Genomic DNA, 27,201 nt, shown 5'->3' with positions numbered 1-27,201 from the left:
TGCATGCTGCCCCCGCCCCGAACCCCGGCTCTGCAGCTCCCATTGGCCAGGAACCACAGCCAATGAGAGCTGCATGGGCGGTGCCTGCAGGCAGGGCCAGCATGTGGAGCTGCCTGGCTGCACCTCTGCCTAGGAGCCAGAGGGAGATGCCAGCAGCTTCCTGGGAGCTGCCTGAGGTAAGCACCCGCTCCCCAAACCTGCTCCTGCGCCCCAATCCCCTGCCTCAGCCCTGAGCCCCCTTCTGCCCTCTGAACCCCTCGTTCCCAGCCTGGAACCAACACCCCCAGCCCGAGCCCTCACTCCCTACCACACTCCAACCTTCTACCCCAACCCGGAGCACCATCCCACATGTTGAAACCCTCATTTCTGGCCCATACCCCCTCACACACCCCAAACCCCTTGACCCAGCCCGGAGCCCCTCCTGCACCCCAAACCACTCATCTCCAGCCACACACCAGAGGTCTCAGCCCCAGCCGGAGCCCTCACCCTCTCTTGCACCCCCAACCCTCTGCCCCAGCCCAGTGAAAATGAGCAAATGACTCAGGGTGGGGGAGAGCAAGCAATGGAAGAAGCGGGGATGGAGTGAGCAGGGGCGCGGCCTTGGAGAAGGGGTGGATAGGGGCGTGACCTCAGGGAAGAGGCGGGGCAAAGGTGTTCAGTTTTCTGCAAATAGAAAGTTGCAACCCTACTTTAAGGATCAAATATAGATGAATGATCTTCTAAAATCACTGGGCCAATTCCTCTGTAAATTGGTGTAAATTGGTATAATTCCATTGAACGAAGCTGGCTGAGGATTTGGTTCATTAGAATTACTCAGTCTGCTAAAATCTCTGGTGTGAGTATATCCCTTTTAGGAAACACATTTTTGACTCAACTAATTGTTACTATACATTCTCTCTACATTATTATATACGACTCTTGATCATAATGCTAATTTTTTAGGGCAAGTTGATGTGTGAAAAACTGTTTACATTTTTGTTTAAAAAACATGAAACTGCAAATAATATACTTAGTGCTACCTGAGTATTGTTCTTATGAATGTTTAGATGGGTGGTAGAAACTGCTGAATGTATGGTATTAATTGGAATATATTTTTCATGCTCTGATAGTATTCATTGCTTGTCCTATTCAGAAGTGTTGTCCTCACTGTGAGGGATGTTTATCGAGTATGTTTTATTGTCCACTGTCAACATCATTAATACGTTATGTGATTGCTACTTAAGATAATTACCACAAGCATAATTACTGAATGACTGCACATTCTTAGCACATATTACAAAGGGTAAAGCTGTTCTATAATTGAAAAGTGAATTTGATTCTGCAGATCTAAAGACTTTATTACCATATTTAAATTAACTGACTAGTGCACAGTAGCTCTCTAGAATGAATTAATTGCTGTGTTACAGGAACTATTTTAAACAACTCAGGTGCATTAAAAATTCTCCAGAAATGGTAGTGATCGAGGTGATGAGCATCAGGATTCTTTAATATTTTTTCTTCAAAAAAACAAAAGAAAATAATTGACAGGACTAAAATTGTGATTGTCAGCATTCTGGACCTAGGTGGCACAGTGGAGAAAAGTATTATCTTTTCCTTTCTGAGTTTAAATCCTAGGTTACAAGTGAAAATGAGCTACTTATTTGATTTGATTTCAACTTATTCCCTTGTGGGCAGTTGACCATATTATATAACTACCACACAGTGCATCTTAATTTGTAGTCTGTCCACAAATAAACCCAACTGTGAAACTGAAGGATACGGTTGCAAGTTAAGATTGAGGTCATTTTGGCAGAGCTGTGAAGGGAAGCATTGCTATTTGTCCCTCTAAGTAAATGATCAATTTACCTATAAATCTTAAAGGAGACAGAAGCAATTAGTCTTGAGTTTAAGCATTTCACCACTTGAAAGTAGATTCAGGTAGTAAAAGATGTATAAACTTAATTCCAAGATAAAAAAATCAAGAGAAGTAATTATCAAATATTGCTTGGGAATAAAAAGCAGTGTCCAAGGACTGTGAACAATTTATACTAACTACACCATTGTATGCATTATATCAGCTATTTAGAGAGCCTAGGATAAGTATTTTTTATGTATATAAATAAAAGAAATAGAGCCTTCATCAGGGATTTCAGTTTTGAAATTTAATTTCTGTCATGGGGAATAAGATAACATATGACAGGTGTGCCATTGTACAGATATCAGTTACATGCATCTAAGATTTGTTGAGCCATAATCTAAAGACTTGAAGTCCTGACCTGTATTTATAATAGTGCATTCCAGGATACTCTTATTATTAAGAATTTGAATTTTTTAATTGAAATATATAAACACTTTAAATAAAAAGATTTATACTCTTTAGTTTTTGTTCCTTGATTTTACATAGTCTTAAAAAAAATGAATGTAAATCCCATGCATTGGATGAGTGGCAAGATAAAAATACAGTAAAAGTTGTGTTATCTGGCACTTTACCAACCAGAAAGCTCTATAAACTGGCATTTCTGATCTTCATTGGAAGTCCGGTTTATAGTCCGGTTGGCGCGGGGCTTGCCCCAAGCCGCCTCCTGCACCCAAACTCCCTCCCAGAGCCCGCACCCCCTCCAGTGCCTCAACCCCCGGCCCCGAGCACTCTCCCGCACCCAAATTCCCTCCCTCTTTGTTGACTAGAATTTTTTCCAGCCCCACCCTGCATTCTCCCAACATTCGGCATAAGAAAGTTTTTTACTGTACCACAAAAACATTTCTGTAATTATTAGCCTTTGTAAACCGTTTTGGACAACATATGGCCTGAATCATGAGCACTCTTACCTTACCATGCATAATCACAGTGACAGTTGATCCTAAAATTATTCCAGTTCATTGTAAAATTTGGCTATAACCTTTAACTCATTCTGTGGTTGTAGATTTCATAGGTCTGACTAAGCACTGCATGTAATAAATCCTTTTATTTGTTCTGAAATTACCTGCCATTTTAAGTGACCATCCCTTTACATCCTTGTTCTTATGAAACATTACAAATAGGAGTTTTCACTATGTCCTTCATAATCTTAAATATATTTTCCTTTCTAAAAAGATAAAAATCAGAGGTATGATAGCCCATCATTTTTGTCATCTTGCTGTATATTGGGCAAATAATGGTTACAAACAAGTGCATAAGTAGCACAGGCTTTATTTTGGTGGGGAAAATTTAAGTGGTCACTGTTACAGATTTTGGTGACATTTAATTATTATCCCAATATTGGCAGTGGAATCAGTTGCAGGGAGCAACAAACTTGGCAAATATTTGGCCTTTTAAGTTGTTCTCTGAAATTCTGTGCCAAGTCCGTTGTGAGAGTAAGTGTGGTATTTCAAACAAGACTAGTTTAATATAGGATATTATCTTTTTGTTTCATTTCATAGGTACAAGAGCTGACCAAAGAGTGGACAAACAAGTGGAATGAAACCCAAAATATTCTAAAAGTAAGGATCAGTTAAATGCACCATTTTCTCATTTGACATTTTAAGTAAACTTGCAGAAATGCAATTTTTTCTTTAAAATAGGGTTCCGGAGTTAGCCATTCTATTATATTTTTAAATTTTGTGTTACCAAAAAAAAAGTATGTGTGTGAACCTCACTCTGATTTGACTATTTGGGGGGAGGGATAGCTCAGTGGTTTGAGCATTGGTCTGCTAAACCCAGGGTTGTGAGTTCAATCCTTGAGGGGGGCCACTTAGGGATCTGGGGCAAAATCAGTACTTGGTCCTGCTAGTGAAGGCAGGGGACTGGACTCGATGATCTTTCAGGATCCCTTCCAGTTCTGTGATATAGGTATATCTCCATAAATTATTTTGAAAATAGCTTTTTGAGTAAAAGCTCATGAATTTTTATATTTTCAAATAAAATGTAATAGGTCTACAGCACAACCTGTTCCATTTTCTTACTGATGCTGGATCATTTCCATCTTGGACTCTGCCAAAAGGGAGATCCGTTTGGAATATTTCAAACATTTAATCTGCTTTTACTGAGCTCTCTGTGAAAACAAATCTGAAGAGAAACCGCCTTCTGCGTTTCCCTGTCCTTTGTGTGATGCTCTCCCGTGGCAGTCGGTAGCACCATTACTATATATATTATGTTAGTGGATACTGAGACAGTTTTTGGAATTTCTGAATGGCTAAGTTTAGGTTCCAGATTTGCTTTTTAGCTTTATTTCAGTATTAGCGTGGTAGTGTTCAGCAGCAATTGTTGAAAGATTTCCTTCTGATCTATGCTACCATTATATCCAATCTTAGACTATCCAATAAATCCTTGTTCACAGTTTTTATTCTCCCCCTTTTGTGTGCTGCTGCCAGCTTGTGTAATGACTGGCCATCTAGATTTGTATGAAAACATTAGGGAGAAAGTGGCACAATTATTTAACAGCATGCCCACTAAGAAAAGGCACATTTGTTCCCCTCACTCTTATTCTAAAATATCTTATAAAATTGGAAGAGGCTTTCAAGGGGACTTGTGCTTCTGAATCACTTAAGTGCTTTTGAAAACACCACCCAGAATAGTTGTTCTGCGTGTAAACTTTTGTTACAAATTCTGTTTATAATCAGAGTTGCCAAGCCTTAATCTAAATCTCTTGCCTCATTCTGCCTACATAGATTTTCTAGTACTAGTTGACTATTGATGAGTGACACTTCGAGTTATTTTTAACAGACTAACTTTCTGATGTTACCAGTCCAAAGTGTAAGAATCTCTCTTTCCACTTGATCTCCCACACAATACAACATCGCATTTCTTGCCGAACACCTTTAGTTGATTGATTAAATTAAATCTTAAAATTTCAGTCTAGTACTTGTTTAGTCCTACCTACATACATATGTTGAATTGCACATTTAGTGATGAGTTCTGAAAATAACACAAGCAAACAATTGAAGAGGAGATCCCAGAATTCTATCTTATGACCCTGATTTGAGACTTTTTTTTTTCTTATTGATTTTGCTATGCATCACTTTTTGATTCATTTACTTCAGTATTTCATAATTCAATCCTGGACCTTTAACTCATTATATGATTTACAAATAACTTAATGTATCCATGCTTCAGAATAAAACACAGCACAGAATTGGAAACTGCCTGGCAGATGGTATGACAAAATGGACTAATTTTGTTTAATGTCTGTCTAGAAGTTGAACTGGGCCTTCATATCTGCATATTCCTCAGACTTTTGTTCCAATTTTTCCACTGTTAGGTTTCTCCGTGGTATCCTACACAGAGCTCTTGTAAGATCTTAAGTTTGTCCCTCTCACCAACAGAAGTTGGTCCCATACAAGACATTACCTCACCCATCTTGTCTCTCTAATTTGACTAGAGGCAATTATTAAAATACTCCTGTCCCTGGAAAAATGGAAATCTATAAAAAGATTTGCTGGTTTATCTGCTGTGTTTTATACCACTTTAATAAATATTAATATTAAAGATATTCATGTGTATTGGGGAAAAATGAATTTGAAATTTATTTTTAAAAACTATGGGCCAAAATAAAAGAACAAATTAGAACACCTCATATATGGGCTTTAGAACCTTCAGTGGCTCCCCACCAAATTGCAGATCCAATTCAAAGTTCTGATCCTAATCTACAAAGCCCTGAATAGGCTGGGTCCTGGGAATATTAGAGTTTTCCTACCAACAGTCCACCCATACATACAACTGCAGATTAAAAAACTATTGAATGGAATGTTGATAGTAAAAGGTCCTAAGTACAGAATTCACTACCAAAAGAGATTAGAATGGGCCCAAATCTTACCATATTTGGTGCATGTTATAGAACCCTATTTCTTCTCAGGCCTTCCCCATTATGCCAGAGCTGAATTTTCAGGTATTCCTCCAAAGCTTTTCTCTATCTTCTATAGTACAGTGATTCTCGAACTGTGGTTTACTGTGTATTTCGGGTAATCTTTGGAGTTGATTTTGTCACAATAGTGAAGCATTTGTCTGTTGTCAAGCAGAAATGTTTCCTGCTCTATAGATGTAGCCCTGGACCCTTCTGGACTTCCAGTTCCCAAAGGTTCTTTTTGAGGGTGCAGAGAATTCGGTACTCCTTTATATTCTTTGCAGCTGCTTATTGTATGTCTTTATTAGCTATCCTTTTGATGTAAATTCAGACGTGATCAACTTTGCCAGTGAAACTTGCAAATGTATAAGACAGCAGAATCAACCTACCACACAACAATCCAGCACCAAGTATGGCTTTGGCATCTCCCACAGTGCCCCAGCTGCGCCCCTTTACCAGGTGTATTTTTCTGCCCTGTGTTCTTCTCAGGTAGGGTTCTAGCTTTTGCCTAGAGACATCAGCGGGCTCACCCCTCTATCATTCCTCAGTCTTCAGCCCTCTCCACCCTCTGGCTTCACCTCTCTGGCTCAGAGAGCCAGCTGACCTTTCTCTCTCCTGCTCTTAGCTGTCTGACCAAGGCTCTCTGGCCTCGGGAAGTTTGTGAGTGACTTCCTGACTGCTTTCTGCTGTCAACAGCCTGATCTGGCTCCACTGCTCAACCAGACTCTCACCACTCCCTCATTCAGGAGCGTACTCTCCCTGAAGCTCCCAGCCCATATCTGCTCTTCCCCTGAGGTCTCTTTACTCTCATGACGGGACTGTTTTTCTTCTCTTAATTCTGGTTTCTAAACTCTCCTTCTAAGCTCCCTCTCTCTCAGGATTCTGGACTTTTATTTATAGCTGCCAGAGGCAGCCCCACCATCCCCGTCACACCAAACTAGGCACACCTGGACTGGAACAGGAGAGCTGAGCATAATTTCATTTAAGGGGCCAGCTATCCTGTTATGATAACCTATAAAGCACTAAATGTTGTGGGACACACTATATCGAAGGACTTGTCTACATGAACAGTTAGCCCACAGCAAACTGGGGCATGAATCTAAGCCCCGCTAGCCTGTCTCATGCTAACCATTCCTTAGTGTGCTTTGATCTAGTCCTATTTCAAAATGGGGTAGATCAAAGCAAGCTAAGGAACATAACTTAACAGTGGCCACATGAACAGTTAATATGCAGCAGGCTAGTGCAGAGTAGATTCACACTCCAGCTTGCAGTGGACTAACTGTTTATGTAGACAAGCTGTAAGAGACTCTCTGTGATGTATTGCTAACGTTTCAGTCAGCAGGGCATTTGCCATTAAAGCCTTTGGAACTTGTTTCTTCTTCAGGTCTGGAAGAGCCCGTGTTCTTTCATCTTCAGGGTGTAAGGCTCACCTTTTCTCCCTTGCTGGGTGGGGGTTAAGTTTGACTCTTATGTGGACTCTGAGAAAGTCAGTTAACTTATTATGCTTATATTGTTGCTGGGTTATTTGATCTAGTCTGGGGTAACTAGCATGTCTGTTTGTTCGTGTATTTTTAAGAGATTATGGGAGAGCTCAGAATTGGGTAGGACTTTTACTGTAGTTTTGTAAACTCTTGAAGAAATAAAATATTAAAATGTTTGAGAACTGCCTCCTGTAATGTATGAAAAAAAGACATAATATTGAAAATGTCTCCCAAATCCATTATCAAATGTTGGAATAACTTTTTTTGATCTTTTTACCTCTGTTTATAGAATATTAAATGTGGAAAGGGAAACAAAATGGCAATAAAATGTCAGCATTGGGAAGTTAAACTTTCAGAAGTTAGGAACCTCCAAAAACAGAGTTTTCCCCACAGCTTGAACTAGGCTATATTATGTCCTATATATTTTATAGCCCATGTTATTATGGTCATGTATCAATTTATATTTCACAAGAAAAATAGGATTGAAAATGTCACAGCTGTGAAAAAGGCAAAGTTAGAGTTGCAGCGGAAACTTTTTTTTTTTTCTTCAATTTCTTGACTTTTTTGAGAGCGTGAGTTCTTCCCTCCCAACTTTAAAATTTTGCTTTAGTACGGGGTCGGCAATCTTAGGGACACGGCCCATCAGGGTAATCTGCTGGCGGGCTGTGAGACATTTTGTTTACAGTGACCGTCCGCAGGCACAGACCCCCGCAGCTCCCAGTGGCTGTGGTTCACTGTTTCCGGCCAGTGGGAGCTGCGGGAAGCAGCGGGCTGCAGGGAGGTGCTGGTCTACACTACAGCTGTAAATCAACGTAAGTTACGCTACTTCAGTTATGTAACTGAACTCGAAAGCAACGTAGGTTGACTTACAGTGGTGTCTACATCACACTGTGTCGACAGGAGATGCTCTCCTGCCTACTTACCTTACGCTTCTCGGGGAGCTGGAGTACAGAAGTCAATGGGAGAGCGCTCCGCCATTGACTTTGCGGGTCTTCACCACACCCACGAAATCGACACCACTGCATCTATCGCAGCAGTTTTGATCTAGGTGTAAATATAGACATGGCCAAAGTCAAGGTCTGTTTTAGCACAAAGGGTCCCAGCAGTTGTCTTGTTTCTGGGAGGATTGGGTGGTGGTGAGTTGAATCTAGTGTTGAGAAACCTTGTTTACACTGTGGACTTTTTGAAATTCTCCCACTGCTTCAAGCATTAGGGAAATTGACTGGTGGTAGAGCTTGGTCACCAAGTCTCCCAATTCTATCACGTCTTATGATACGTGATGTTTTTCTTTAATCCAATTCACCAGAAAGTGGGGCGATGAAATGGAAATCTCAGTGGTGTGTTTGTTTTTTTTTTTAAAGTAAGTTCCTAGCTGTTGTTGTGTTTGGGGAGAAAAGCTTCAAAAATGAATCTAAAATTCACTGGATTAAAATCGTAAGATTTTTAAAATAATCTCATGGTATTTGGAGGCCTGACTCAAGATTATTGGAGACTGGGGTTGGCAATATTGTAGAACAGTGATGGTAGAATTTAGAAAAATCCTGATGTAGACACAGCCTAAGGGAACTAGGCAGATTCAACCCAAGGCTTTGCTCCCTCTCCATGGTGCTTCAAGGGAGGATGCCCTGTCAGGGAACACTGTTTTTTGGGGATCCCTGCCTCTGGGGAGACCAGGGGAGAAAAGAACCTGGGCAGGAGCTTCTAGGTAATGTAAGGCCATTGTCCTACCTGCTACCTTCCTCCTCCCCCTACTTCCTCAAGTAATGGGGATTAATTGTCCATTCTTTCTTAAACAACATTCATCTGCTGCTTATCTCAGGTTAGGAGGCATGTTTTTCTGATGCTTCCATTGGTACCTGATGGGGGATGGTGCTGGAGTGTTTCCTGGTTCCCTCCCTTTTTAATCCAGTTTTTGGGTGTGTGTGAGTGATTGATCCTCTTCCTCCCACCCAAGCTAGCTCTACAGAGGTTCCTGGTACTGCGTGCTCCCTGCCCTGTAGTGGCTGAAGCTAACTGGTTTGTAGAAGTAAATTGTTTTTTGCCCTTACATGCTCCACCACCTATTGTTCCAAAGCTGCTGAGCTTGTAAATTTCTGTAACCAAATACCTGTTGTTCACTACTACTCACATATGTCAGTTGCCAAACTTCGGCACGTTGGGCCCAGTCATCCTGACTACCTCATGTGGACAGGTGCCAGATCAGATGTTTCTTGGGATGGGGGATATAAAGAGTTGGGAGCAGCTAGTCTGGAGACTGATTCTTTCTTCCCTTGATTCTGAGGAAGCCCTTTTGCTGGTAGATTGCAAGGGTTGGAGCCCTAATAATCAAGAAAAGCTGTGATTGTGTGTTGTGGGGGTGTATTATAGCTGCTACACGGATTTACACCTGCTGGGAATCTGACAGTATCCTACATGGCAATGGCCTGTAGCATTGGTGAAACATGTGAAAACCCTATTGGAGTGAGGGAGGATTTAAGAACAGTTTCATGAGAGAACACCATTGGAGGGGCCATGCTACCATATGGAGCAGTTGCATCACAGCTGTGCTGGGCAGATCTCTCAAGATTCATTTGGATCTTGGGTTGTCCGGTGATTTATAGAGCCAAACTCACTGTTCATTATCTGTGATGGAAAGATTAGGAGGAAATTCCACAAATTGGCTTTTAAATAGTTTCCCCATCTCCTTAGGAGCATCTGTTGCCTTTCTGGCATGTTAGCTTCTTGGCATCATTAAATTCTTTCTAGAATGAAAAGCATTAGTTTTGATGCTGAGCCCTGTGGCTTTTCCATTCACTGGCATCCTTGTACTTGAAAACAGCTCACAGTAATTTAGTATTACAATCTGACCTTGTAATCTGGTTGTTAGATTCTGCCCTTGGTCACTTTATCTAATTCAAGGAGAATGTTTTTCATGCCATATTTAATAACCTTATGTATATGTTGTTGGTATTGTGTAAAATGTGGCTTTGAAATCCAAGTAGATTATGTTGATTGCTTAAACCCCATCTGCTTTGTGTCTTCTCCACAAATGTCATCAGCATTGTCAAGAGAAGACTTGCAAATGATGAAACAATGCTCCTTAATATTGGCTGTCCTATCTTTAGGTGTCCTGTGTCAACATCTCTTACTACTTTTAGAATTTTGCTTACATCAATGTCAGACTTAAAGGTTTTGACTCTTGCCTGTTCTCGTTCTGAAAAATTAGGATTGTTTGCTCTCCTCTATACTTTTATTAATGATCAATTCTGAGTTCCATAATTTCTTTAGACATCTTCTAGCTATTAGTGTAACCCATCCCACTGTCAATCTTTGCCTCTCTTCGTAGACTTAAATTGATACAAAAATCTTTTGATTTGGCTGCTGAGTTCTACTAAATATTTGCTCATATTCTTCTAGAGATCATTTCCCTTTCTGGAATCTTATTTTTGTCCACTTGTTTCAAATTTCTTAAATCTTAAATGTGTTCCCTCTTCTCCCTTAACTCTTTAAGTAGCTCCTCAGTTAAAATGCACCCCTTCAACAAATATCCTGTATGCTTACAAAGAGCCTTTGCCTCCATTTAGACCAATAATCAGCGGTCTACTTAACAGACAAGTTGTTCAGACTAATTAGGTTCTTGAAACCACAAGCCATAAAGCTAGCAATATATCTCCCATTTCCAGCTGTTGATGGCAACTCATGATTGCAATGCTTATTTCGTGTTTGAATTACAATAATTGTGACATGTGCACAGTGGGTGTCTTCAGCAATCAAAAAAATAATTTTTAGCACAACTTCCATGAACTGCTAACGTGCTAGGACCCTAATGCACACTGGTCTTAATAGAGTCCTCTAATACATACTTCTTCTTTAAACCTACATAATTATTATATAATCACAAAATCATAAAATGATAAGGCCTTAATTTTGATTAATGTAATTTCTCGTTCATGTTACTAGTCAATTAAGCAGTATTCACAGAATATTTACAACACTTATTGTGTAAAGCCCCGATCCTACAAACATTTACAGGGGCATAACTTTGTGAGACGTCCCACTGAAGTTAAGTATGTGTTTAAATGTTTGCAGGATCCAGGTGCTAAGTTGTAAATATTTAGGAGCTGAATGAGCAATGGACATAATGATAGAGTACAGGGCCGGCCCAAGACCAAATGGCACCCCAGGCGAGGAGGATCTTCAGCGCCCCTCCCCCCCATTTGTTAAACTTTTGAATACCTTATTTTTTATTGCATTTGTTGCCCATTTTATGACTTTGATGCACGATTTGCATGCATGACTTATCCCCGTCATATAAGACGATAAATTTACATCTATAAATCTCTATATATTCATGCCACTTATAAGCCAATAACAAAATTTGTTTCCACTAAGCTTATAGAAACTTCTTAATTTTAAGAATTACTGAAATGTAATAACATGAAGAAATTGAACTGTGCACCAATATTGGGTGGACAAGTATTAAATAGGGTTACTGTAGGTGCCAGCCTCAGAATGACACTGAAGCACTGTGTCCGAGAGATCCAAAGACTTGCCAATGGCATTTCAAGGGATAAAATAGTAAGCGATGTCAGTTTCTCGTTGGCCATCGTCGACTGAAGGTACGTTTTGATGAGCCTGCGCTTTGAAAAGTTGTGCTCACCATTCACGACCGTGGCCAGCAGCGTGAGCAGAATCCTTAAAGCTATCCACACATTAGGAAAAGTGCCCTTCAGCTTTACATCATGAATGAATTGGAGAACTTGGAATGCAGAGTGCTTCCTGTGTGGCAAAATGTGATGGATGTTGTCCAGTTCAACATAGAGGTCTCTATCATTGGTGTCCGAACACTCCCCATGTGTCAGTGTCCAGTGAAGATCTGTGCAAGTGTTCAGGAGTGTTTTCCTGTCCACCGGCAGTTTACTGAGGTCATAGAAAATTCCCCTGGGTCTTTTTGTAGTGCTTCATTTGTCCAAACCTTTCTTCGATGGATACTTGAGCAGTGTCAACGAGCGAGCAAAAAAACTCCCTCTTGAATTTTATTTCCGAGCTTTCCATCGCCTCATCTCTGGCCTCGTAACCAAACTGTCTTTTCTTCTTCTGAATACGAGTTTCCTTGAAGACAGGCTCGCCTCCTAAGTTTTCGCCATTTCTTTGGCAAAAGTGATGGCATCTTCAAGTCCGTTGTCTCTGTAGGCCACAACGAAATCAAGGCAGCTTCTCATCAAAGTAGTAGCGGTTGCGATGTCCATCTACTGAGTTTGTAATGCCTTGCTTACAATGTTTACTTGGAACAGAATATCGTGCCAAACCACAGTTGAGACTAGAAATTTGAAGTCAATGATTTGGTTTGCCAGGCTTTGTGCCTCGTGTCAGATTCCGGCCTCGGCTTTACTTGACTGTGCCAGTTATATCAGGGAGTCGTAAATCTCAGTCACTTGGTACTTCACTGGCCTTATGCTGTCAATGTGGCTCTCACAGCGAGTGTCACTTATCGGCTTCACAGTTAGATTTGTAACATTGTCCGTGAGGATTTTCCACCTGATAGTTGATGCTGAAAACAGGACGTATATCCTTTGCAGTGCTCTGAAGAGAGATACTGAATCTAAAGAAGATGACGCTGCATCTCACACAACCAGGTTGAAGGAATGGCAGCCACAAGGCAAGAAGGAAGCTCTTGGATTCAGCACAAGGATCCTTGTGTGGATGCCACTGTTTCTTCCCTTTGTGTTTGGGCCATTGTTGTAGCCTTGAAGCGGCAGTCCAGAAGCTTTATGAATGTTTTGAATGAGAATAAAATAAACAGTTCTGTTAGGCCTTTTCCAGTAGAGCCATCCGCAGAGCAGAAACAGATAAATGTTCCTTTACTTGAATACAGCCATCCTCATTGTCAACAAATCTTACTGCAAATGACATCTTTTCGCTGTGATTAATGTCGGGAGTGCAGTCCATTATTACAGTGTAGTACTTTGCTTTGCCAAGCTGTATCAATATGTTATCAAGCACCTTCCTTGCTATAAGGTTAATCAATTCATTTTGAATTGTTTTGCTACAGTAATGATCCATAGCTTCTTTACAAAGTACTTGACATAGGTTCTCATGCATGATATTGTCGTATTTCCCAAGGAGCTCTACCAAACCAAGGTAATTTGCCATTATGTTCACTGAACAACTTATCCGCTGAGTCCCAGAAAGCCAAATTATTCTTTGCAAGGATGCAGGTAATTGAGATCAGATGCTCGAGCATGTTTCTCCAGTGCTGGGTTTCCGCATTAATAATGCGCTGGTTTTCTGCGTCTATGCATTTATTCATCTTGAGCATGGACTCGACCTCCATCCATTTGGAGCCAGCCGTAAAATGGCCGGGTGACTTTCATGTTGCTTCAGAGTATCAGCTAAGTTATGCCAGTAATTGTACTCGGATAATACAGGTAGCAATTTGTCAGTCTTGTAAAATATTTTGCAACAAAAACAGAACACTTTGTCAGTTGCTTTTGAGTAAACTTGCCAACTCACCATTCTTGAACACACTTTCGCAGTGTGACTTTGAGAAATGTCGCTTCTGCACATTTACGGGAAACGTCATATCCTCATTTTTGCCCGGCCCATTCAAAATTGTATGATATTGGCAGGGTTTAGGATTGCTGGCCATAAAGCAAGATCTGATGTATCGATCTGTGGTGTGCTGTTTTTCTTACTGCTATTTCTGTCGTCATGTAAGACAGATTCTTCTTTATCGTTTCTCTCCTTTTCATGTAAACCAGATTTTTCTTTGTCATTACTCTCCTTTTCATGTGAGACACATTCTTCATCATCACTCTCCTTTATGCCGCCAGGAAAACTGGACGATTCTCCAACACTTTCCTCACATTTCCATTCCTTATCTTCAGGTAAATCTGCTAATTCCTTAGTCATAGGACTTCCATCATTTGTTTTTCTCCTCAATTTCTTCTGCACTGGGACAATCACTACTGCCTAAAGCCCGGTCTATGATTAGATATTTTCTCATCTAATTTGCCCCTTGCTGCAAACTAGGTTGCAATTGAGCTTTTCGCTTCCTATACTGAGCTCTTGAATGCTTCTTCGGGGGTATCTTTTGTTTTCTTCAGGTAAAAACAGACTGTATTAGGGAGAGCAAAAGTCTATGTTCCACAATCTTAGAAAGTCATCAAACATTATGTGTTAAATGTGGCAAAAGAAGTAACAGTATTTCATTTATGTTACTGCGTAGGTAGGGGTTCAGTAGATATCTCTAGCATCACTTCAGTTTGTTCTTATCTCTCACTGACTGACTGGTGATGTCCCTCCCCTTATATACCTGCGAGGGCATGGCTGATAACATTCTAGGAGGTTAAAGGAAAATGTAGCTCTCAGAAAATCTGAAAGGTTCCACGAGACTCCACAGTAAAGATCCAGAACATTCTAGAAGGAAGGTTAATGAAAATGAATCCACATATGGAATACCTGAAACATTTTACTTCAAACATTCTATTTTCCCTTTTGTCACTAACAACAAAAACAGACCCTGAGCCTGGCGCCCCCTAGGCCTGGCATCCCAGGCACTCACCTGGGTTGCCTGCACCTAAACCTGTCCCTGATAGAGTATATTTGTCAGCACACAGATGTTTACATTACTGTATTGACATTTTTTAATACTCAGCTTTTGCATATGTTTGTGTACTTGAAAATAGTATTGGAAGGACTAACTATTACACTTAAACCTTAAATTATTTCTGAAGATTTTTCAGATTGTAGCAATAAGTGAATCCAGTTACTGTGAAACTGTTCTTTACTCACCTGTATTGGTTAGTGCACTTTGGTTAGCATGTTGAATTTAAAAAAAGTCATATTACTAACATGATCATTCACTCTTAAAAGGACACAATCAACATAAGAATCACTCTATTGCCTGAACATTTTTTTGCCTATATAATTAGCAGAATGTTTTTTTACATTTTTCAATTTGCTTTCTGTCTCTGATAACCAAACTGGCAGTACATAAAGTGTTATTTCCCTTTTATAGACACAGTTTTCTCTGTTTAGATCTTTAACAAAGTAATAGGCTAGAGAAAAATAAGTAAGAAATAAGAAAGTATAGTACAGCCGTAAAAACTGTCAGGGAGATTCATGGGCGGGTGCTATACTTGAAGCTTGCTTGCTTATTTATTTATTTATTTATTTATTTTAAAATAACTAGATGTCAGGGTGATGGGGTTCGTTTTTTCTGTTAGCCAAAAAAATGTGTAATGTTGCACTTATCAAACTACATTTGTATTACAAAGGCTGGTAAAGATAGTTTGCATCAAATATAACTTCTTATTTACACATTATAAAATTTTCCCCATCAGTTGCTTTGGAGGCTGCGGGGGGGGAGAGATGTTAGGGGTTTTTTTGTTAGCTGCTAGCATTTATTTCTCAGTGTCTGTACCTTCTCAGTGATAAAAACCCAACAATTTACCATAGCGTCCCCTTTTTTCTAAAAACCCATTTCAGTGCTTTTTTGTTTTTTGGCACTAGAGGTCACTGTGGATATCAAAATCGCTTTCTGTGGCTGTTTAAGAATGTCGACATGGCAATTACAGTCATGATATTGCAAGCCATTTTACCTTGATATGTCTGCAAATTAAACATAAGAACATGAGAACGCCAAAACATTGCTGTAGGGACAAGCCTGATGAATCGCACAAACTGTTTTGATAGAAATGCTGTCTGAACAACAGTTTAAAAACTGGGTAAAATGATTATTTATGTATTCAGGATTATTGCAGCTATTTGTCATCATTTTCATCTATTTTTTTAAATACTGTAAGAGCTAAAAAGTTTGACTAATACCTCTTGAGCTAAAAACTTGAGACAGTATGTATTTACTTTCCACTTACAGTATCTTGTGGTTGGAAATGCCAACGGCACCGATATATATATTTTTCCATTTTGAACTGTTTTTCAAACATTTTTTTTATCTCATCAACTACATCAGCAGGTTTATAATAATACTTTAAATAGTTAAGATTTAATCTGTTTTTTTTGCTTACTCCTAATGTTCACTACCTACATCTGGCAGTTGTAACAGAGGTGCTTTCACCAGAGTTGGCTGATAACAATCAATTTTTGATCATTGTAAACCCTTGTGTAGTACTATTTTTTTTTTCTGGTGATGACCTTTAATTCATATTTTTTAGCTCTCCATTTTATTGGAAATGTATTCCCTGTATCTGGGAGCGCGCTCTCTCTCTCTCTTCCCTCCTCTCCCCCCCCCCCCCCCCCCCCGAGTAGACAGGTTACTGGCTTATCTTTATTTATAAAATCAAGTACTGTGGCTACACACATATTGATCACTTTCATGGGACTTAAAGTTGAGAGAACTTGTGGTCATTAAAGAACACATAATTTTCCTACTCCCCCAAAGCCTATATAGTTAGACTTGTACTAATGGGGCCTGGTTTTATAGGAGAGACATGAGAAATACCAATATATTTTAAAAACTTGGGCTAAAATAGTTCTGAAGTAGTTGTTCAGTGTGGCATGTATAGAATAGAGGGTTGTGGTATGTGTTTGACCAGCCCAGTATCTATATTGTTCCACTACAAATTATACAGATTTTGAATGAAAGTTTGGACATAGATTATCCAAAACAGTGTTCTCCTATACCAGCTGGACCTTTGGATGATATCATACCAATGCTTAATGCCTCACCGGATCATCTCACTTGCTTATTGCTTGTACTTATTCATATGTATATGTTAATAAGAGGGGAAATGATATAGTAGATACAAGTATTGTAAAAGAATTAGAAAATCATAAAGGATTCCAATTTTGTTCCTGGAGCACAGCATATTTCCTCCAGGAAAACACTTTCCTCCCTCCTCACTGCACTCAACAATGATTTCTTGGTGCCTTGTCCAGTTTCAACATGGAGTTGCATCTGTGAGGAGGAGGAAAGGGAAATTGGGAACTGATCTACCCGTAGCTCTTTCCCCAATACAGACACTACTGAAAGTGGCCCAGCCACCTGGGGAACACTGACTGCAGCAGTCAGAAGTGGATTTCAAAAGTAATAGTTGCCCGATTCCAAGTCTCCCCCTGCTAACTGAGTTGACCTTGTTAGGAAAACTCCCTTCTCTTTCCCCTTCAGCTCCCTGCAATGCCTTCTTGGTGCTTAGACCACTTCTAACTTTCCTTTTCTGCTAAATAGTCTAACTCAATGGTGTCTTATGTTTCTGATTGGTTTTCATTTCAGTTTAAAGGGTTTCTTTACGTTAAAACCACCCGGGCTATCAGAGAAGCACAGTTGAGAGCAGCAGCTTCTGAACTCACCAGCAGTGGATTAGGGGCAGGATTGGATAAATTAGTTGATTCAGGCTGTGCATTCCAAAGAGGGCCCTCAAGTTTCTGGGAATGTCTGTGCTCCCAAGTGTCTGGTTGCCAGCCTTCTGCTTATGATTGGACTGCTATGTTTGTGGATTATCTAGGCCATGCTTTGCCTTAATCCATCCCTGGGGACTGCATGCATTTTTCAAACGGGGAAGGAGAGAGCTGCTTTTAACATTCCTTTTACAGCCCAGATGCCACTTGTTCAGCAGTTTTTCTGGGGATCTGGATGCTTTTCCATTCATTTTCTTGTGGAAATATGCTAGATTGAAAGCAGAGGAAGCTCCTCATCTACCTTTTAAAATTTTTTTTTAAAGAGAAGCAATAGGCTGCTATCAGAGAGTTTATCTGCTAAAGAAGCAGCAAGTGTTCTGGAGAGAAGCAGAGGAAGGAGGCAAAGTGGAACAGACAATCCCATTTAAACTTGGGTATGGGAGGAAGAAGAAACTCTTAATCACCAACACTTCAAAAGAAAGATGTAAACATACATTTCTCCCCTCTCTTTTCAAATTAATTATTTCCAGTAATTGTATGGAAATATCTGTTCAGTGAGATTAGTTTATACTAATGTAAACTACCAGAGCCACTGTATTATATTCACAATCCAGGATGTGTTTACTAGTTCAGTAATACATGACTTGGGTAGCTTAAATATAGAATGCCGTATTGTACCTAATATGTGTATTAACTAGCAGCTAAGCATATCCTGGACTTGTATTGCAATTCTAATACATTTAGAGATGAGGCTTTGGCCCTATACACTGCTCAAGTACATGGACTAGTTTTATGAGATCTGCTAGAGGACGAATCCACCTTTCAGATTGGCAATACAACCACTATGGCCACTACTGCAGCCTAAGAGTAATCCCAACTGGAGGAAGGGGGGGATTTAGTGGTTAAGGCACTGGATTTAGGAGATCAGCATTCAATTTCTGAGTGCCAGAGATTTCCTTTGTGAGTTTGGTCAAGTCACTTAATCTCAGAGGCTCAGTTGCCTGTTTATGAGGAACATCAAAGATGTGGTGGGGCCTAGATAGAAACTCCTACTGCCCCTCTCCCTCTACAGGGGATTTTGCCAGTGGACCCTCATAGTCCTGAATCCGCCCCATCAAAGCACCACCGTAGGCTGAGGTCTAGGAAACTCCTTTAGAACGTAACTGTGTAGCACATGCTCTCAGTGTGTTGCTCAGTCTCCCTGAGCAGTGAGTGCAACTTCTGCTGGGTTCAGAGCGGGCAGGGAAGGAGGGAGATAAGGACTGAGAGAAGAATTTGAAGTTAACTACTGTAAAAGTGTAATGGTGGCTTTCTAGAATAAGTACATTGGCAGAAGAAATAAAGAAAACCAGTGAAATATTTGCAAAATTTAACTTTTAAGATGTGAAAAACTTAAAATGTTAAAAGTTTTAAAATGTTAATCTTAACCATGCGACTTCCCTTTTATCCTCTCGCAATCTACCGCCACATTTACAACTGGCTTAACTCAACGTGTCACTTCTAAATACAAGCTGGAACAGATTGTGTGTTAACTGCTTATGCTAAACAATCTATAAAACCATTCAAGGTGAAGGGCCCGTTAACACCCCTAGAATCATAGGAAGGAAAGAAAGGGCGGCGGAAGCAGCTGGGAGGGCAGTTGTAAGTGGGTTATAGATTTATGATAAACCATAAATCCAGTGTCTCTATTCAGTCATGATTTTTAATGTCTAGCAAAGTTATGAATTTAAGCTCCCAGGCTTGTCTTTTGAAAGTTGTTGTGCAGGTTTCTTGGAGGATAAGGACTGATAGGTCAATTTATTAAAGCAGTACAACAGTTCAGTTGCATTGGTGCAGCGTTTTAACTGTAGACTCGCCCTGAGTTAGTCCCAGACCTGAAGAACAAGTCTGTGTAAGCTTGAAAACTTGTCTCTCTCACCAACAGAAATTGGTCCAATAAGAAATATTACCTCACCCACCTTGTCTCTCTCTAATATCCTGGGACCAACACAGCTACAACACTTCATACATTGAAATCAGTGGCAGTTTTGTCCGTGCAAAGTCAAAGATCAGACATTTTAACTTATTAAATTGATCCACATAATTATAGGAACGAAGACCAAATTTCCTGAGTAATGATTTGTATCTGTTAAAGGTTTATAATGGAAGTGCTCACAGAACGTAACTTGCTGTGGCACTTTCTGGGTGTCACTAGGATAATGGTAGTTTCTATGTGTTAATAAACAGCTGTAATTCTATGGCCTCCAGATTTTGGGAGAGAAACAATAAATAATGGAAAAGGTAAGCTGACCTTATAAGGTGTATAACTGGTCCTGTAATTCCAGTATTCTTGAAAGGAATAGCATCATTAATTTCCCATCATTTTAGCTTCACTATGCCAGTACTCGCTCATTTGGACAGTTCTGCATTCTGCATCTGCCTTTTTAATTGACATTCATTTCAGAGAGCTGTTGATGCCTGCGTGGGCTGCTGCCGCAGCACCTGCATTTCACAGTAAGCCGTTCACAACAATTTTCTGATCTTGGTAGCTGCAGAATCTTTAATGGGTTTTCTCGATTGATGAGGGTGATATGGCCTAGAGCACTAAGACAGAGAAAAATCTGATTAGGAAGTTTCTTCTCAGTTGAGGCTTTCTTTGTGGCTTTGAATAGTGGAAGTTAGTTTCTTCCAGAAGAGCAAAGTATGTTTATTGTACCTCTTTTTACAATGAAATTGAATCCACTAGTGAGAGAAGATAGTTTTATTGCTTTGCACTGTTGTTTGGGAGGGGAGGTTTTGGTGGTGATTTTGTTGTTTTATGAGAGAGACTCATTACCTATGTATGTAAACACCAAAATTCATAGTGAAGGATTATATAGTTTTAATATTTCTTTTTAAAGGGCAAATTTTCTTTAATTTTCCAAAACGTTCTAATAAAAGCACATTACAGCACATCATTCAGAGTACTGGGTTCTTAGATTACAAAATACTCACTATAGCATTAGTGATGTGTTCCCTATTCAGTACAAAAGATAGCAACAAGCTTCTAACAAAGGTTTGCTATGGTTGGCAATTTAAATGCGCAAAGGCAGAAAATTCAGAATTACTATTATTCTGGGAACAAGAACTCAGTTTCAGTGAACATATAAAAGTAGGACATAAACTTGATGGAATATATGCAGTATTATGCAATATAGACAAAGAGTCTTTAACCGACACGGGTAATGAGGAAAGCAGCTTCTTTGGTACAAGACACAGTGAATCAGTTTCTTCCTTTTTAATGGGTGCCTTGTCATTTTAATGGGAATCTCAAATTTGTCAAAGTCATTTTCTTGGAACGTTTTTTGGCTGTAATTGTCTTGTCAATCACAATTAGACACAACTGAATTTCTTGCAAGTTCTGCTTTTGTCTTGACTAGTCTAGCTAAATGATTGCAAGGACATTAATTTTCTCCCATTTTTAAGATGCTTGTTGCGGTCCTGGCTCTCTTGCTATGACAATATCTGTCTGATTTCTCCTCCTGGATGTCCTGTCACCAACTCAAACTCAACGGGTCAGATATTGAACTTGTCATCTCCCCTTTTCATTTCTTTAGCACCATTGCCAATAAATCCATTGTCCTTCTATTCACCTATGCTCACAACCTTTGGTGTCATGTCTAGTTCCACCTCTGTCCTTCCCTGCCCACATCCAAGCTGTCGCTGGATCACGTAAGTGCTAAATGCTCTCTCACATTCAGCTGGGGCAATGAGAATTGTAGCTACTGTCATTTTAGTCTTACAGTCCTTGCCTTTGCAGTCCTTGTATTCTGAACCCTTGTATTGACAGTTCTGCTAATATTGAAGGGCTTGCAGAGACTTACGTCCTCACAGAGTATGTCATAAGTAGGAGGCCAGCTCTTCAGATGCTAGTAGCTCATGGCATTGTCCACTTCTGAATATTCAGGGGTGTAAACATGAACATCACAGGCTGGGTACAGAGAATCATCTGTTCTGCATTATTCAGCTTATGGTCTTGATGGGTTACCCATTGCTGCAAATACACAAATCTGCATGGATATCTAGCTGTGAGTGTTCTGGTAACGTTATGTGATTTCTCTGCAGCTGTCCTAATAGCTCTCTAAGTTTGATTGACATGATTGCTTTGTTATGCAGGAACTCAGAGGTTCAAGATGTTTTTCAGGTCATTATATTTGGGATTTGGTTTTCTTGGTCTGTGGAGTTTTCACTGAAATGTTCCAGAGCCTGGCAGCTGCGTCACAACACCATCCAGAACCGCCTGGTGAAAGCCATTGCGCCACGCCTGGGGGAGATCTCCGTGAACTGCACCATCCCCGGTACTGACAGCCAGCTATGACCTGACGTGGTCGTCACCGACGAGGCCCAGAAAAAGATCATCCTCGTCGACATCACGGTCTCCTTTGAGAACTGGACTCCGGTATTTTGCGAAGCCTGAGCTCGTAAGCTGGAAAAGTACACCCCCCTGGCTGACACCCTGAGAGCGAAGGGCTATGAGGTGCAAATGGACTCCCTGATTGTCGGAGCCATGGGTGCCTGGGACCCCTGCAATGAGCGTGTGCTGCGGACCTGCGGGATCAGTTGACGCTACGCACGTCTCATGCGGCGCCTCCTGGTCTCAGATGCCATCCGATGGTCCAGGGACATCTACATCGAGCACATCACTGGCCACCGACAGTACCAGGAGGCGTGAGCCAGAGTGACATCGTTCTCCCACTACGAGAAAGGGACCAAGTGACTTTCTCCGTTGGATCATATGAACTGGAACCATAAACTCCCTAAACATTAACTTTCACCAAATGAGGGTCAATCCATCCTCATCATCATATCCACTCATTATACTCTACACCCGAACACAATCACTCTATGAACTTCATACCCTCATCTCAATGTCTGTACTTTGACCCATCAACCTTTTACCCCCAATCGGGGATATTGCAGATTATGTATTCCTCATGCCACCTGATCTTAAGCCAAACTTTGCACCCTCGATAATCTGTATGTTATTCCCTGATAACCAGAAACCTCTATGCTCAAACTCTGTTCACAATTTTTTTAACATCATCTTAATAAAATTTTAAAGTCCAGACAACCTTGATTGATAGCTGACTTGATCCCACCCAGAAGAGATCAAAGATCTTGTCAGTGGTGATCATCTGATCCACTGGAGTCTGGGCGTAGCGTGAATTCATTCTTATCCTTGGAAGACAAGTTATAGAGGGCCTATAAATTATCAAAGAACTCCTGCAGTTGATTCATTCCAGTGAAGTTTCTGGCTGCTCTCCACAGTAAATTCCTGCCTGTGAGAGTAGCTGTACTAGACTAAGTTCTGGTTAGACAGTTAAGAGGCAGAGAGTTATTCTGGATTTCCTACTCCCCTCCCCTCCAATTATCATGGGTGCTCTTTTTGATGCAAAAGAGATCCAGTTGTTTTGCAGGAGGTTTTCAGCATAGCAGTTGTGACTTCAGATAATTCCTGTAGCTGAACAGTCAGTCAGATGAATAGCTTACCCATGAATGATGGTGAGCTTTCTCGTCACAGCTCGAAGGTATGTGAACAAGACTCAGAGCTTACTTGAAGTTGTGGACTTATCTATCATCGGAGTTTAACAGTCTTCTCCTCTGTATATTTATGACACTTCTTTTCATTTCTGCAGAAACCTAGTCCTTGATGACTGGACACACTCTTAGTGAAGAATTTGTTCATGTTGAGTTCATTCGATTCCTGCACGTCAGTGTTTGTGGGGAAAATTTGCAGAAGCCCCCTGATATTTGACAGTTTTATATGCTGTATGAAAGAAGGATTTTTTCTGTTAGACACATACTCTGGGCCAGCAAATTTTCAGACGTGTTTGCTTGCCTCTTAGATTTTTTTGCTTTGTTTTTTGTTTTTAGCCACAACAAATGCTTTGCTTTTGAAGGGATGCTCTGTCTCGGGCTTGTTTTCACCAAATGAAGATACTTCCATTTGCCCACGCCATAAACACAGATTCAGTTCCTGAATTCTTCACTTTTGTATGTGTATTTCATCTCAACTTCTTAGCCTTTGCAATGATCCAGAGGGGTGTTCAAATTTCTTCTTCAGGCACTGGCTAAGAATCCAGCTGTCAAGAGGTGATGCTGCATGGAACAATGTCCACATCGAGCTGCATGGAGGAATTTGGGCTGGTCTGGTACTCAACGGCTCTTACTCTCTTACTCAAAGTCCTTGCAAGATTCTGTCTTCTGCTGTTTTCTTATCTTGTTGTCACTCTCACAAACTCCATGGCTGAACTTTTCTAAAGAATAAAGGAAATTGCTACACAAAGAGAAGTTAATTTAAAAATAAATAGGTATTTACTGATTCAGCTCTCCTCCCAGCAGCAGGTTCTTCTGAGCTAGCACTACTATATTTCCAAGAGCCACCTAGGCAGAAAAAACTTGGGATCATGGATCCTCTACTAAGGTACACTGGAATCTCTACCTTGTGGACCTGCACTGTGGTGGGGTGGACCGACCCTCCACTTTCTGGGCTACTTTTTGTTCGGGGTAGCTGCAGCTCCTCCCTGACCACAAGAGGTACTGAGCTGGTGTTGCTGTAATAGCTCCTTGGGTCTGCTTCTCCTCTGATGGCTGCTGATGCTGCTGCTTCTCTCTGTCTGGAGGTCAGAGGAAATACTCTGGCAGCTCCAGCTGCTCCCTTGTGAGCAGCTGCCCCTTCTGCAGTTGTACTAGTCCCCTCTGCTGCTGGCTGCTAGCACAGTGGAGGGTAGCAGCAGGCCTGGGCAGGAGCTTCTATGCCCAAGGACAGGCATCTTCCATTTGGAAGATTGGTAACAGCGCCGCTGATCATTCAAAGCCAGCGGTGCCAGTGTGTGGTGGAACAAGATGGCAGCAGCCTCAGAGAGTTGCCTTTAAGGTGTATGGAACCAATCTGATTTGAGTCCTGGACTAAGGCACTGACAGTAACTGGCAGGTCTCTCCTGACTTCTAAGCTGCACTCAGAGTGAAGATCCTTTGTGGAATCTGGGGACCCTACATCTTGAAGAATATAAATTTCCAAGTAAGGATGGATAAATCTGCCTATTCCTAACCATGCTTCCTTCAAAGGAAACCCTATCAAAAGGTGCAAGATCAGCTATCTCAATGTTAAAACGAAAAGCCCCAGAAGCTGCCCTACTGAAGCATGAGAGATTGGTGCACTGGAAACTACATCATATCACTGACAACACAACTGTATTATAGCAGCCTCCGAAGTGACATTGTTTTTAAAAAAGAATCAGGGGAGAACCAAAACTTGAAAAGCAATGCGAATGTTACATATCAATATGTTTTGTCATAATTTAATTAATTACAGACTTAAGAATGTTCTTTGTCCTGATAAATCTAACTAGACTTTTTATTACAGTCATCCAGAAAAAGATTTAATTGAGTTGGGGTGAGAAGGGAAGCAAAGAGATGTGGTTATATTTCTTGATGTCCAAACAAGTCGGACAAATAATTGCATATTGGTTGTAGGGGAAAATGCAAACATCTTCTCTCTGCCTTAATAAGTTCTGTATATCCTGGTCACATTCATCAGCTCACTTACATGGAGAAACTTTTTTCCATTGGGAATTGGACCTGACCATGTTGTATGTGCGAAATTTCAAACCCTCCAAATGTTTTCTCACAGTTTTTTCCTAATCGTGTTCCTATTGGTAAAGTCCTTTCTTGACTCTTGCCAGAGCTGAGAACAAATATATTATACTTCTGGGAAACTGGGAATCCAGCTATCCAGTGAGTACAGCATTTCATACATTGAGAACAAAAAGGCCTGTATTTTCAGTGTTTATCTTTGGCAGAACTGGTAGCCCCACCTATAGTTAAGGTTGTCCAACCCTTCCTATTATAAACCCCTGTTCTCGGTTGCTTATGTCTTTGCAACAGTAGCTCACTCTGATTTATTTTGAAGCTTTCAGCTAAAGTAGTTTAGCCAAGAATGTATTCAGAGAAGAATATATTATTTTGTGCATGTTAAAAACAAAACAACAAAGCGTAGAGAAGCTCCGGGCTTCCAATTGGAACAGTGACTTGCTGTTTGGTTGGGGGAGGAGGGGAGAATGGGCTGGAGAGGTCACCCTGGTGTCAGGGGTGTGTCTCTTGCTATCCCTGCAAAAAATTGCCAAATTCAACCAATTTATAAGACAACCCCCCCATCCCACAGAAAAATTTGCACACACTCAGCAGAGACTTAATAGAGTTTAACTAAATTATCCAAAGATTCCATCTGCACTCAGCATGTTCCAGCACAGGGCTGCAGGGCTCTTCCTGGCTGCCTGGGGTCGCTGTGGCAATGGGCACCAGAAGTGAGAGCAAGGAGATTCTCTCCTGTGCGCTCAATGCTCCCGGTGCTGGCACCAAGGCAGTGTGTGTGCAGGAGAAAGCATGTGTTCCAAATACACATGGCTAAGAAATGGGGGAAAGAGGGGTTTTCATGGGTGGGGGGTGAGAGGGAAGTAAAAGGGGAGGCGGGCAGGAGGTGGGGAATGTGGAGGTTAGATAAGAGCCGAGGAGGACAGAGAGGCTGGGGGCACAGAAGCAGAATGGTGTGAAGCTGTTGGAACATGCTCCCCTCCAAAACTGGGCATTGAACCCATGAGTTCTGAGTTTGTACATTTCTCTGCTGTCAGCAAATAACGGTGCCACCAACTGGGAAAGTGAGTGTCTCTTCCCCCGCTAGTCACTGGTCCATATAAAAGATACCAGTGCACTATTTCTGCCAGTCAGTCCATTAGATTAAGTGGTAGAGGTCTGTGCTGTGGATCCAAAGGTCCAGACACTGGTGCTGATCCAAACTGGGGGTCAATATTATTCCACAAGACAGAATTTGTTTTCAGTTTTGTTTAAATTAGGAAATTGCATTGAAAAAACTACATTAAAAGAATGTTAAGGTTGCAAAGTCCATTTCTTAAGTTAGAAAAAGCCATAATTAAATTTCCAGTGCAACCTTAATTTGCCTCCCTTCTGCTCTGTGGTATAAACCAGTCTTTAATGACATGATCACATGCTATTTTTTCATCAGGACCTTTGGCTCATTCAGTGCAGAGGCTGGACTGTGCTCTTGGAATGAACTGGAGTTGGGTAGTGAATGAGGCTGTTGTTAGTAGGACCACTGCCTTATTAGTTGGAGAAATTGGAAGGTGTGTAGTGAATGAGGCTGGTGATTGCAGAAAGAGAAAGGATAGTCTTCAGGTTAAGGAAGTTGAATTGCCACCGTTCCGAATTGGATTCTATCCCAGCTTCTGCCACAGATTTCCTGGGTGGTAAGAACAAGTCACTTAAACCAAAATTTTCAGTTGGCCACTGTTTGTGTGTTCTGCATTTTCCAAGTATCTTGAGTCATCTGGGGCCAGGTTTGCAGAAGTGCTGAACGCTCATGATTGCAACTGAAGTCTATCGCTACTGTGGTTTGCATAAATAAAGTGCTGTACAATTAATAAGTATTCTGAAAAATCAGTCCCCAGGTTTCACAAATTGGGCACCCAGAATTAGTGAATACTTTTGATAGTTTTGCCCTTAACTGCTCTGTGCCTCCATTTCCCATCTGTGAAATAGGGATAGCAATAGAC

At 40.8% G+C, this 27,201-nt stretch overlaps 1 protein-coding gene across 5 annotated transcripts in view; it reads left to right on the top strand.

Moving 5' to 3' along the window:
• KIF16B (kinesin family member 16B) overlaps positions 1-27,201 on the top strand; it is a 217,322-nt gene that overhangs the window by 51,109 nt on the left and 139,012 nt on the right. For all 5 annotated transcript variants that reach the window (XM_054023261.1, XM_054023262.1, XM_054023258.1 and 2 more), the window contains exon 12: positions 3,397-3,456. In XM_054023261.1, coding sequence (XP_053879236.1) covers positions 3,397-3,456 — 60 coding nt within the window. The remainder of the gene's footprint in view (positions 1-3,396; positions 3,457-27,201) is intronic.

This window comes from Malaclemys terrapin, chromosome 3, assembly GCF_027887155.1.
Source record: "Malaclemys terrapin pileata isolate rMalTer1 chromosome 3, rMalTer1.hap1, whole genome shotgun sequence".
Taxonomy (NCBI): Eukaryota; Metazoa; Chordata; order Testudines; family Emydidae; genus Malaclemys; species Malaclemys terrapin.
Note: the sequence above shows the minus strand (reverse complement) of the source record. Positions and strands in the feature narration are given on the sequence as shown.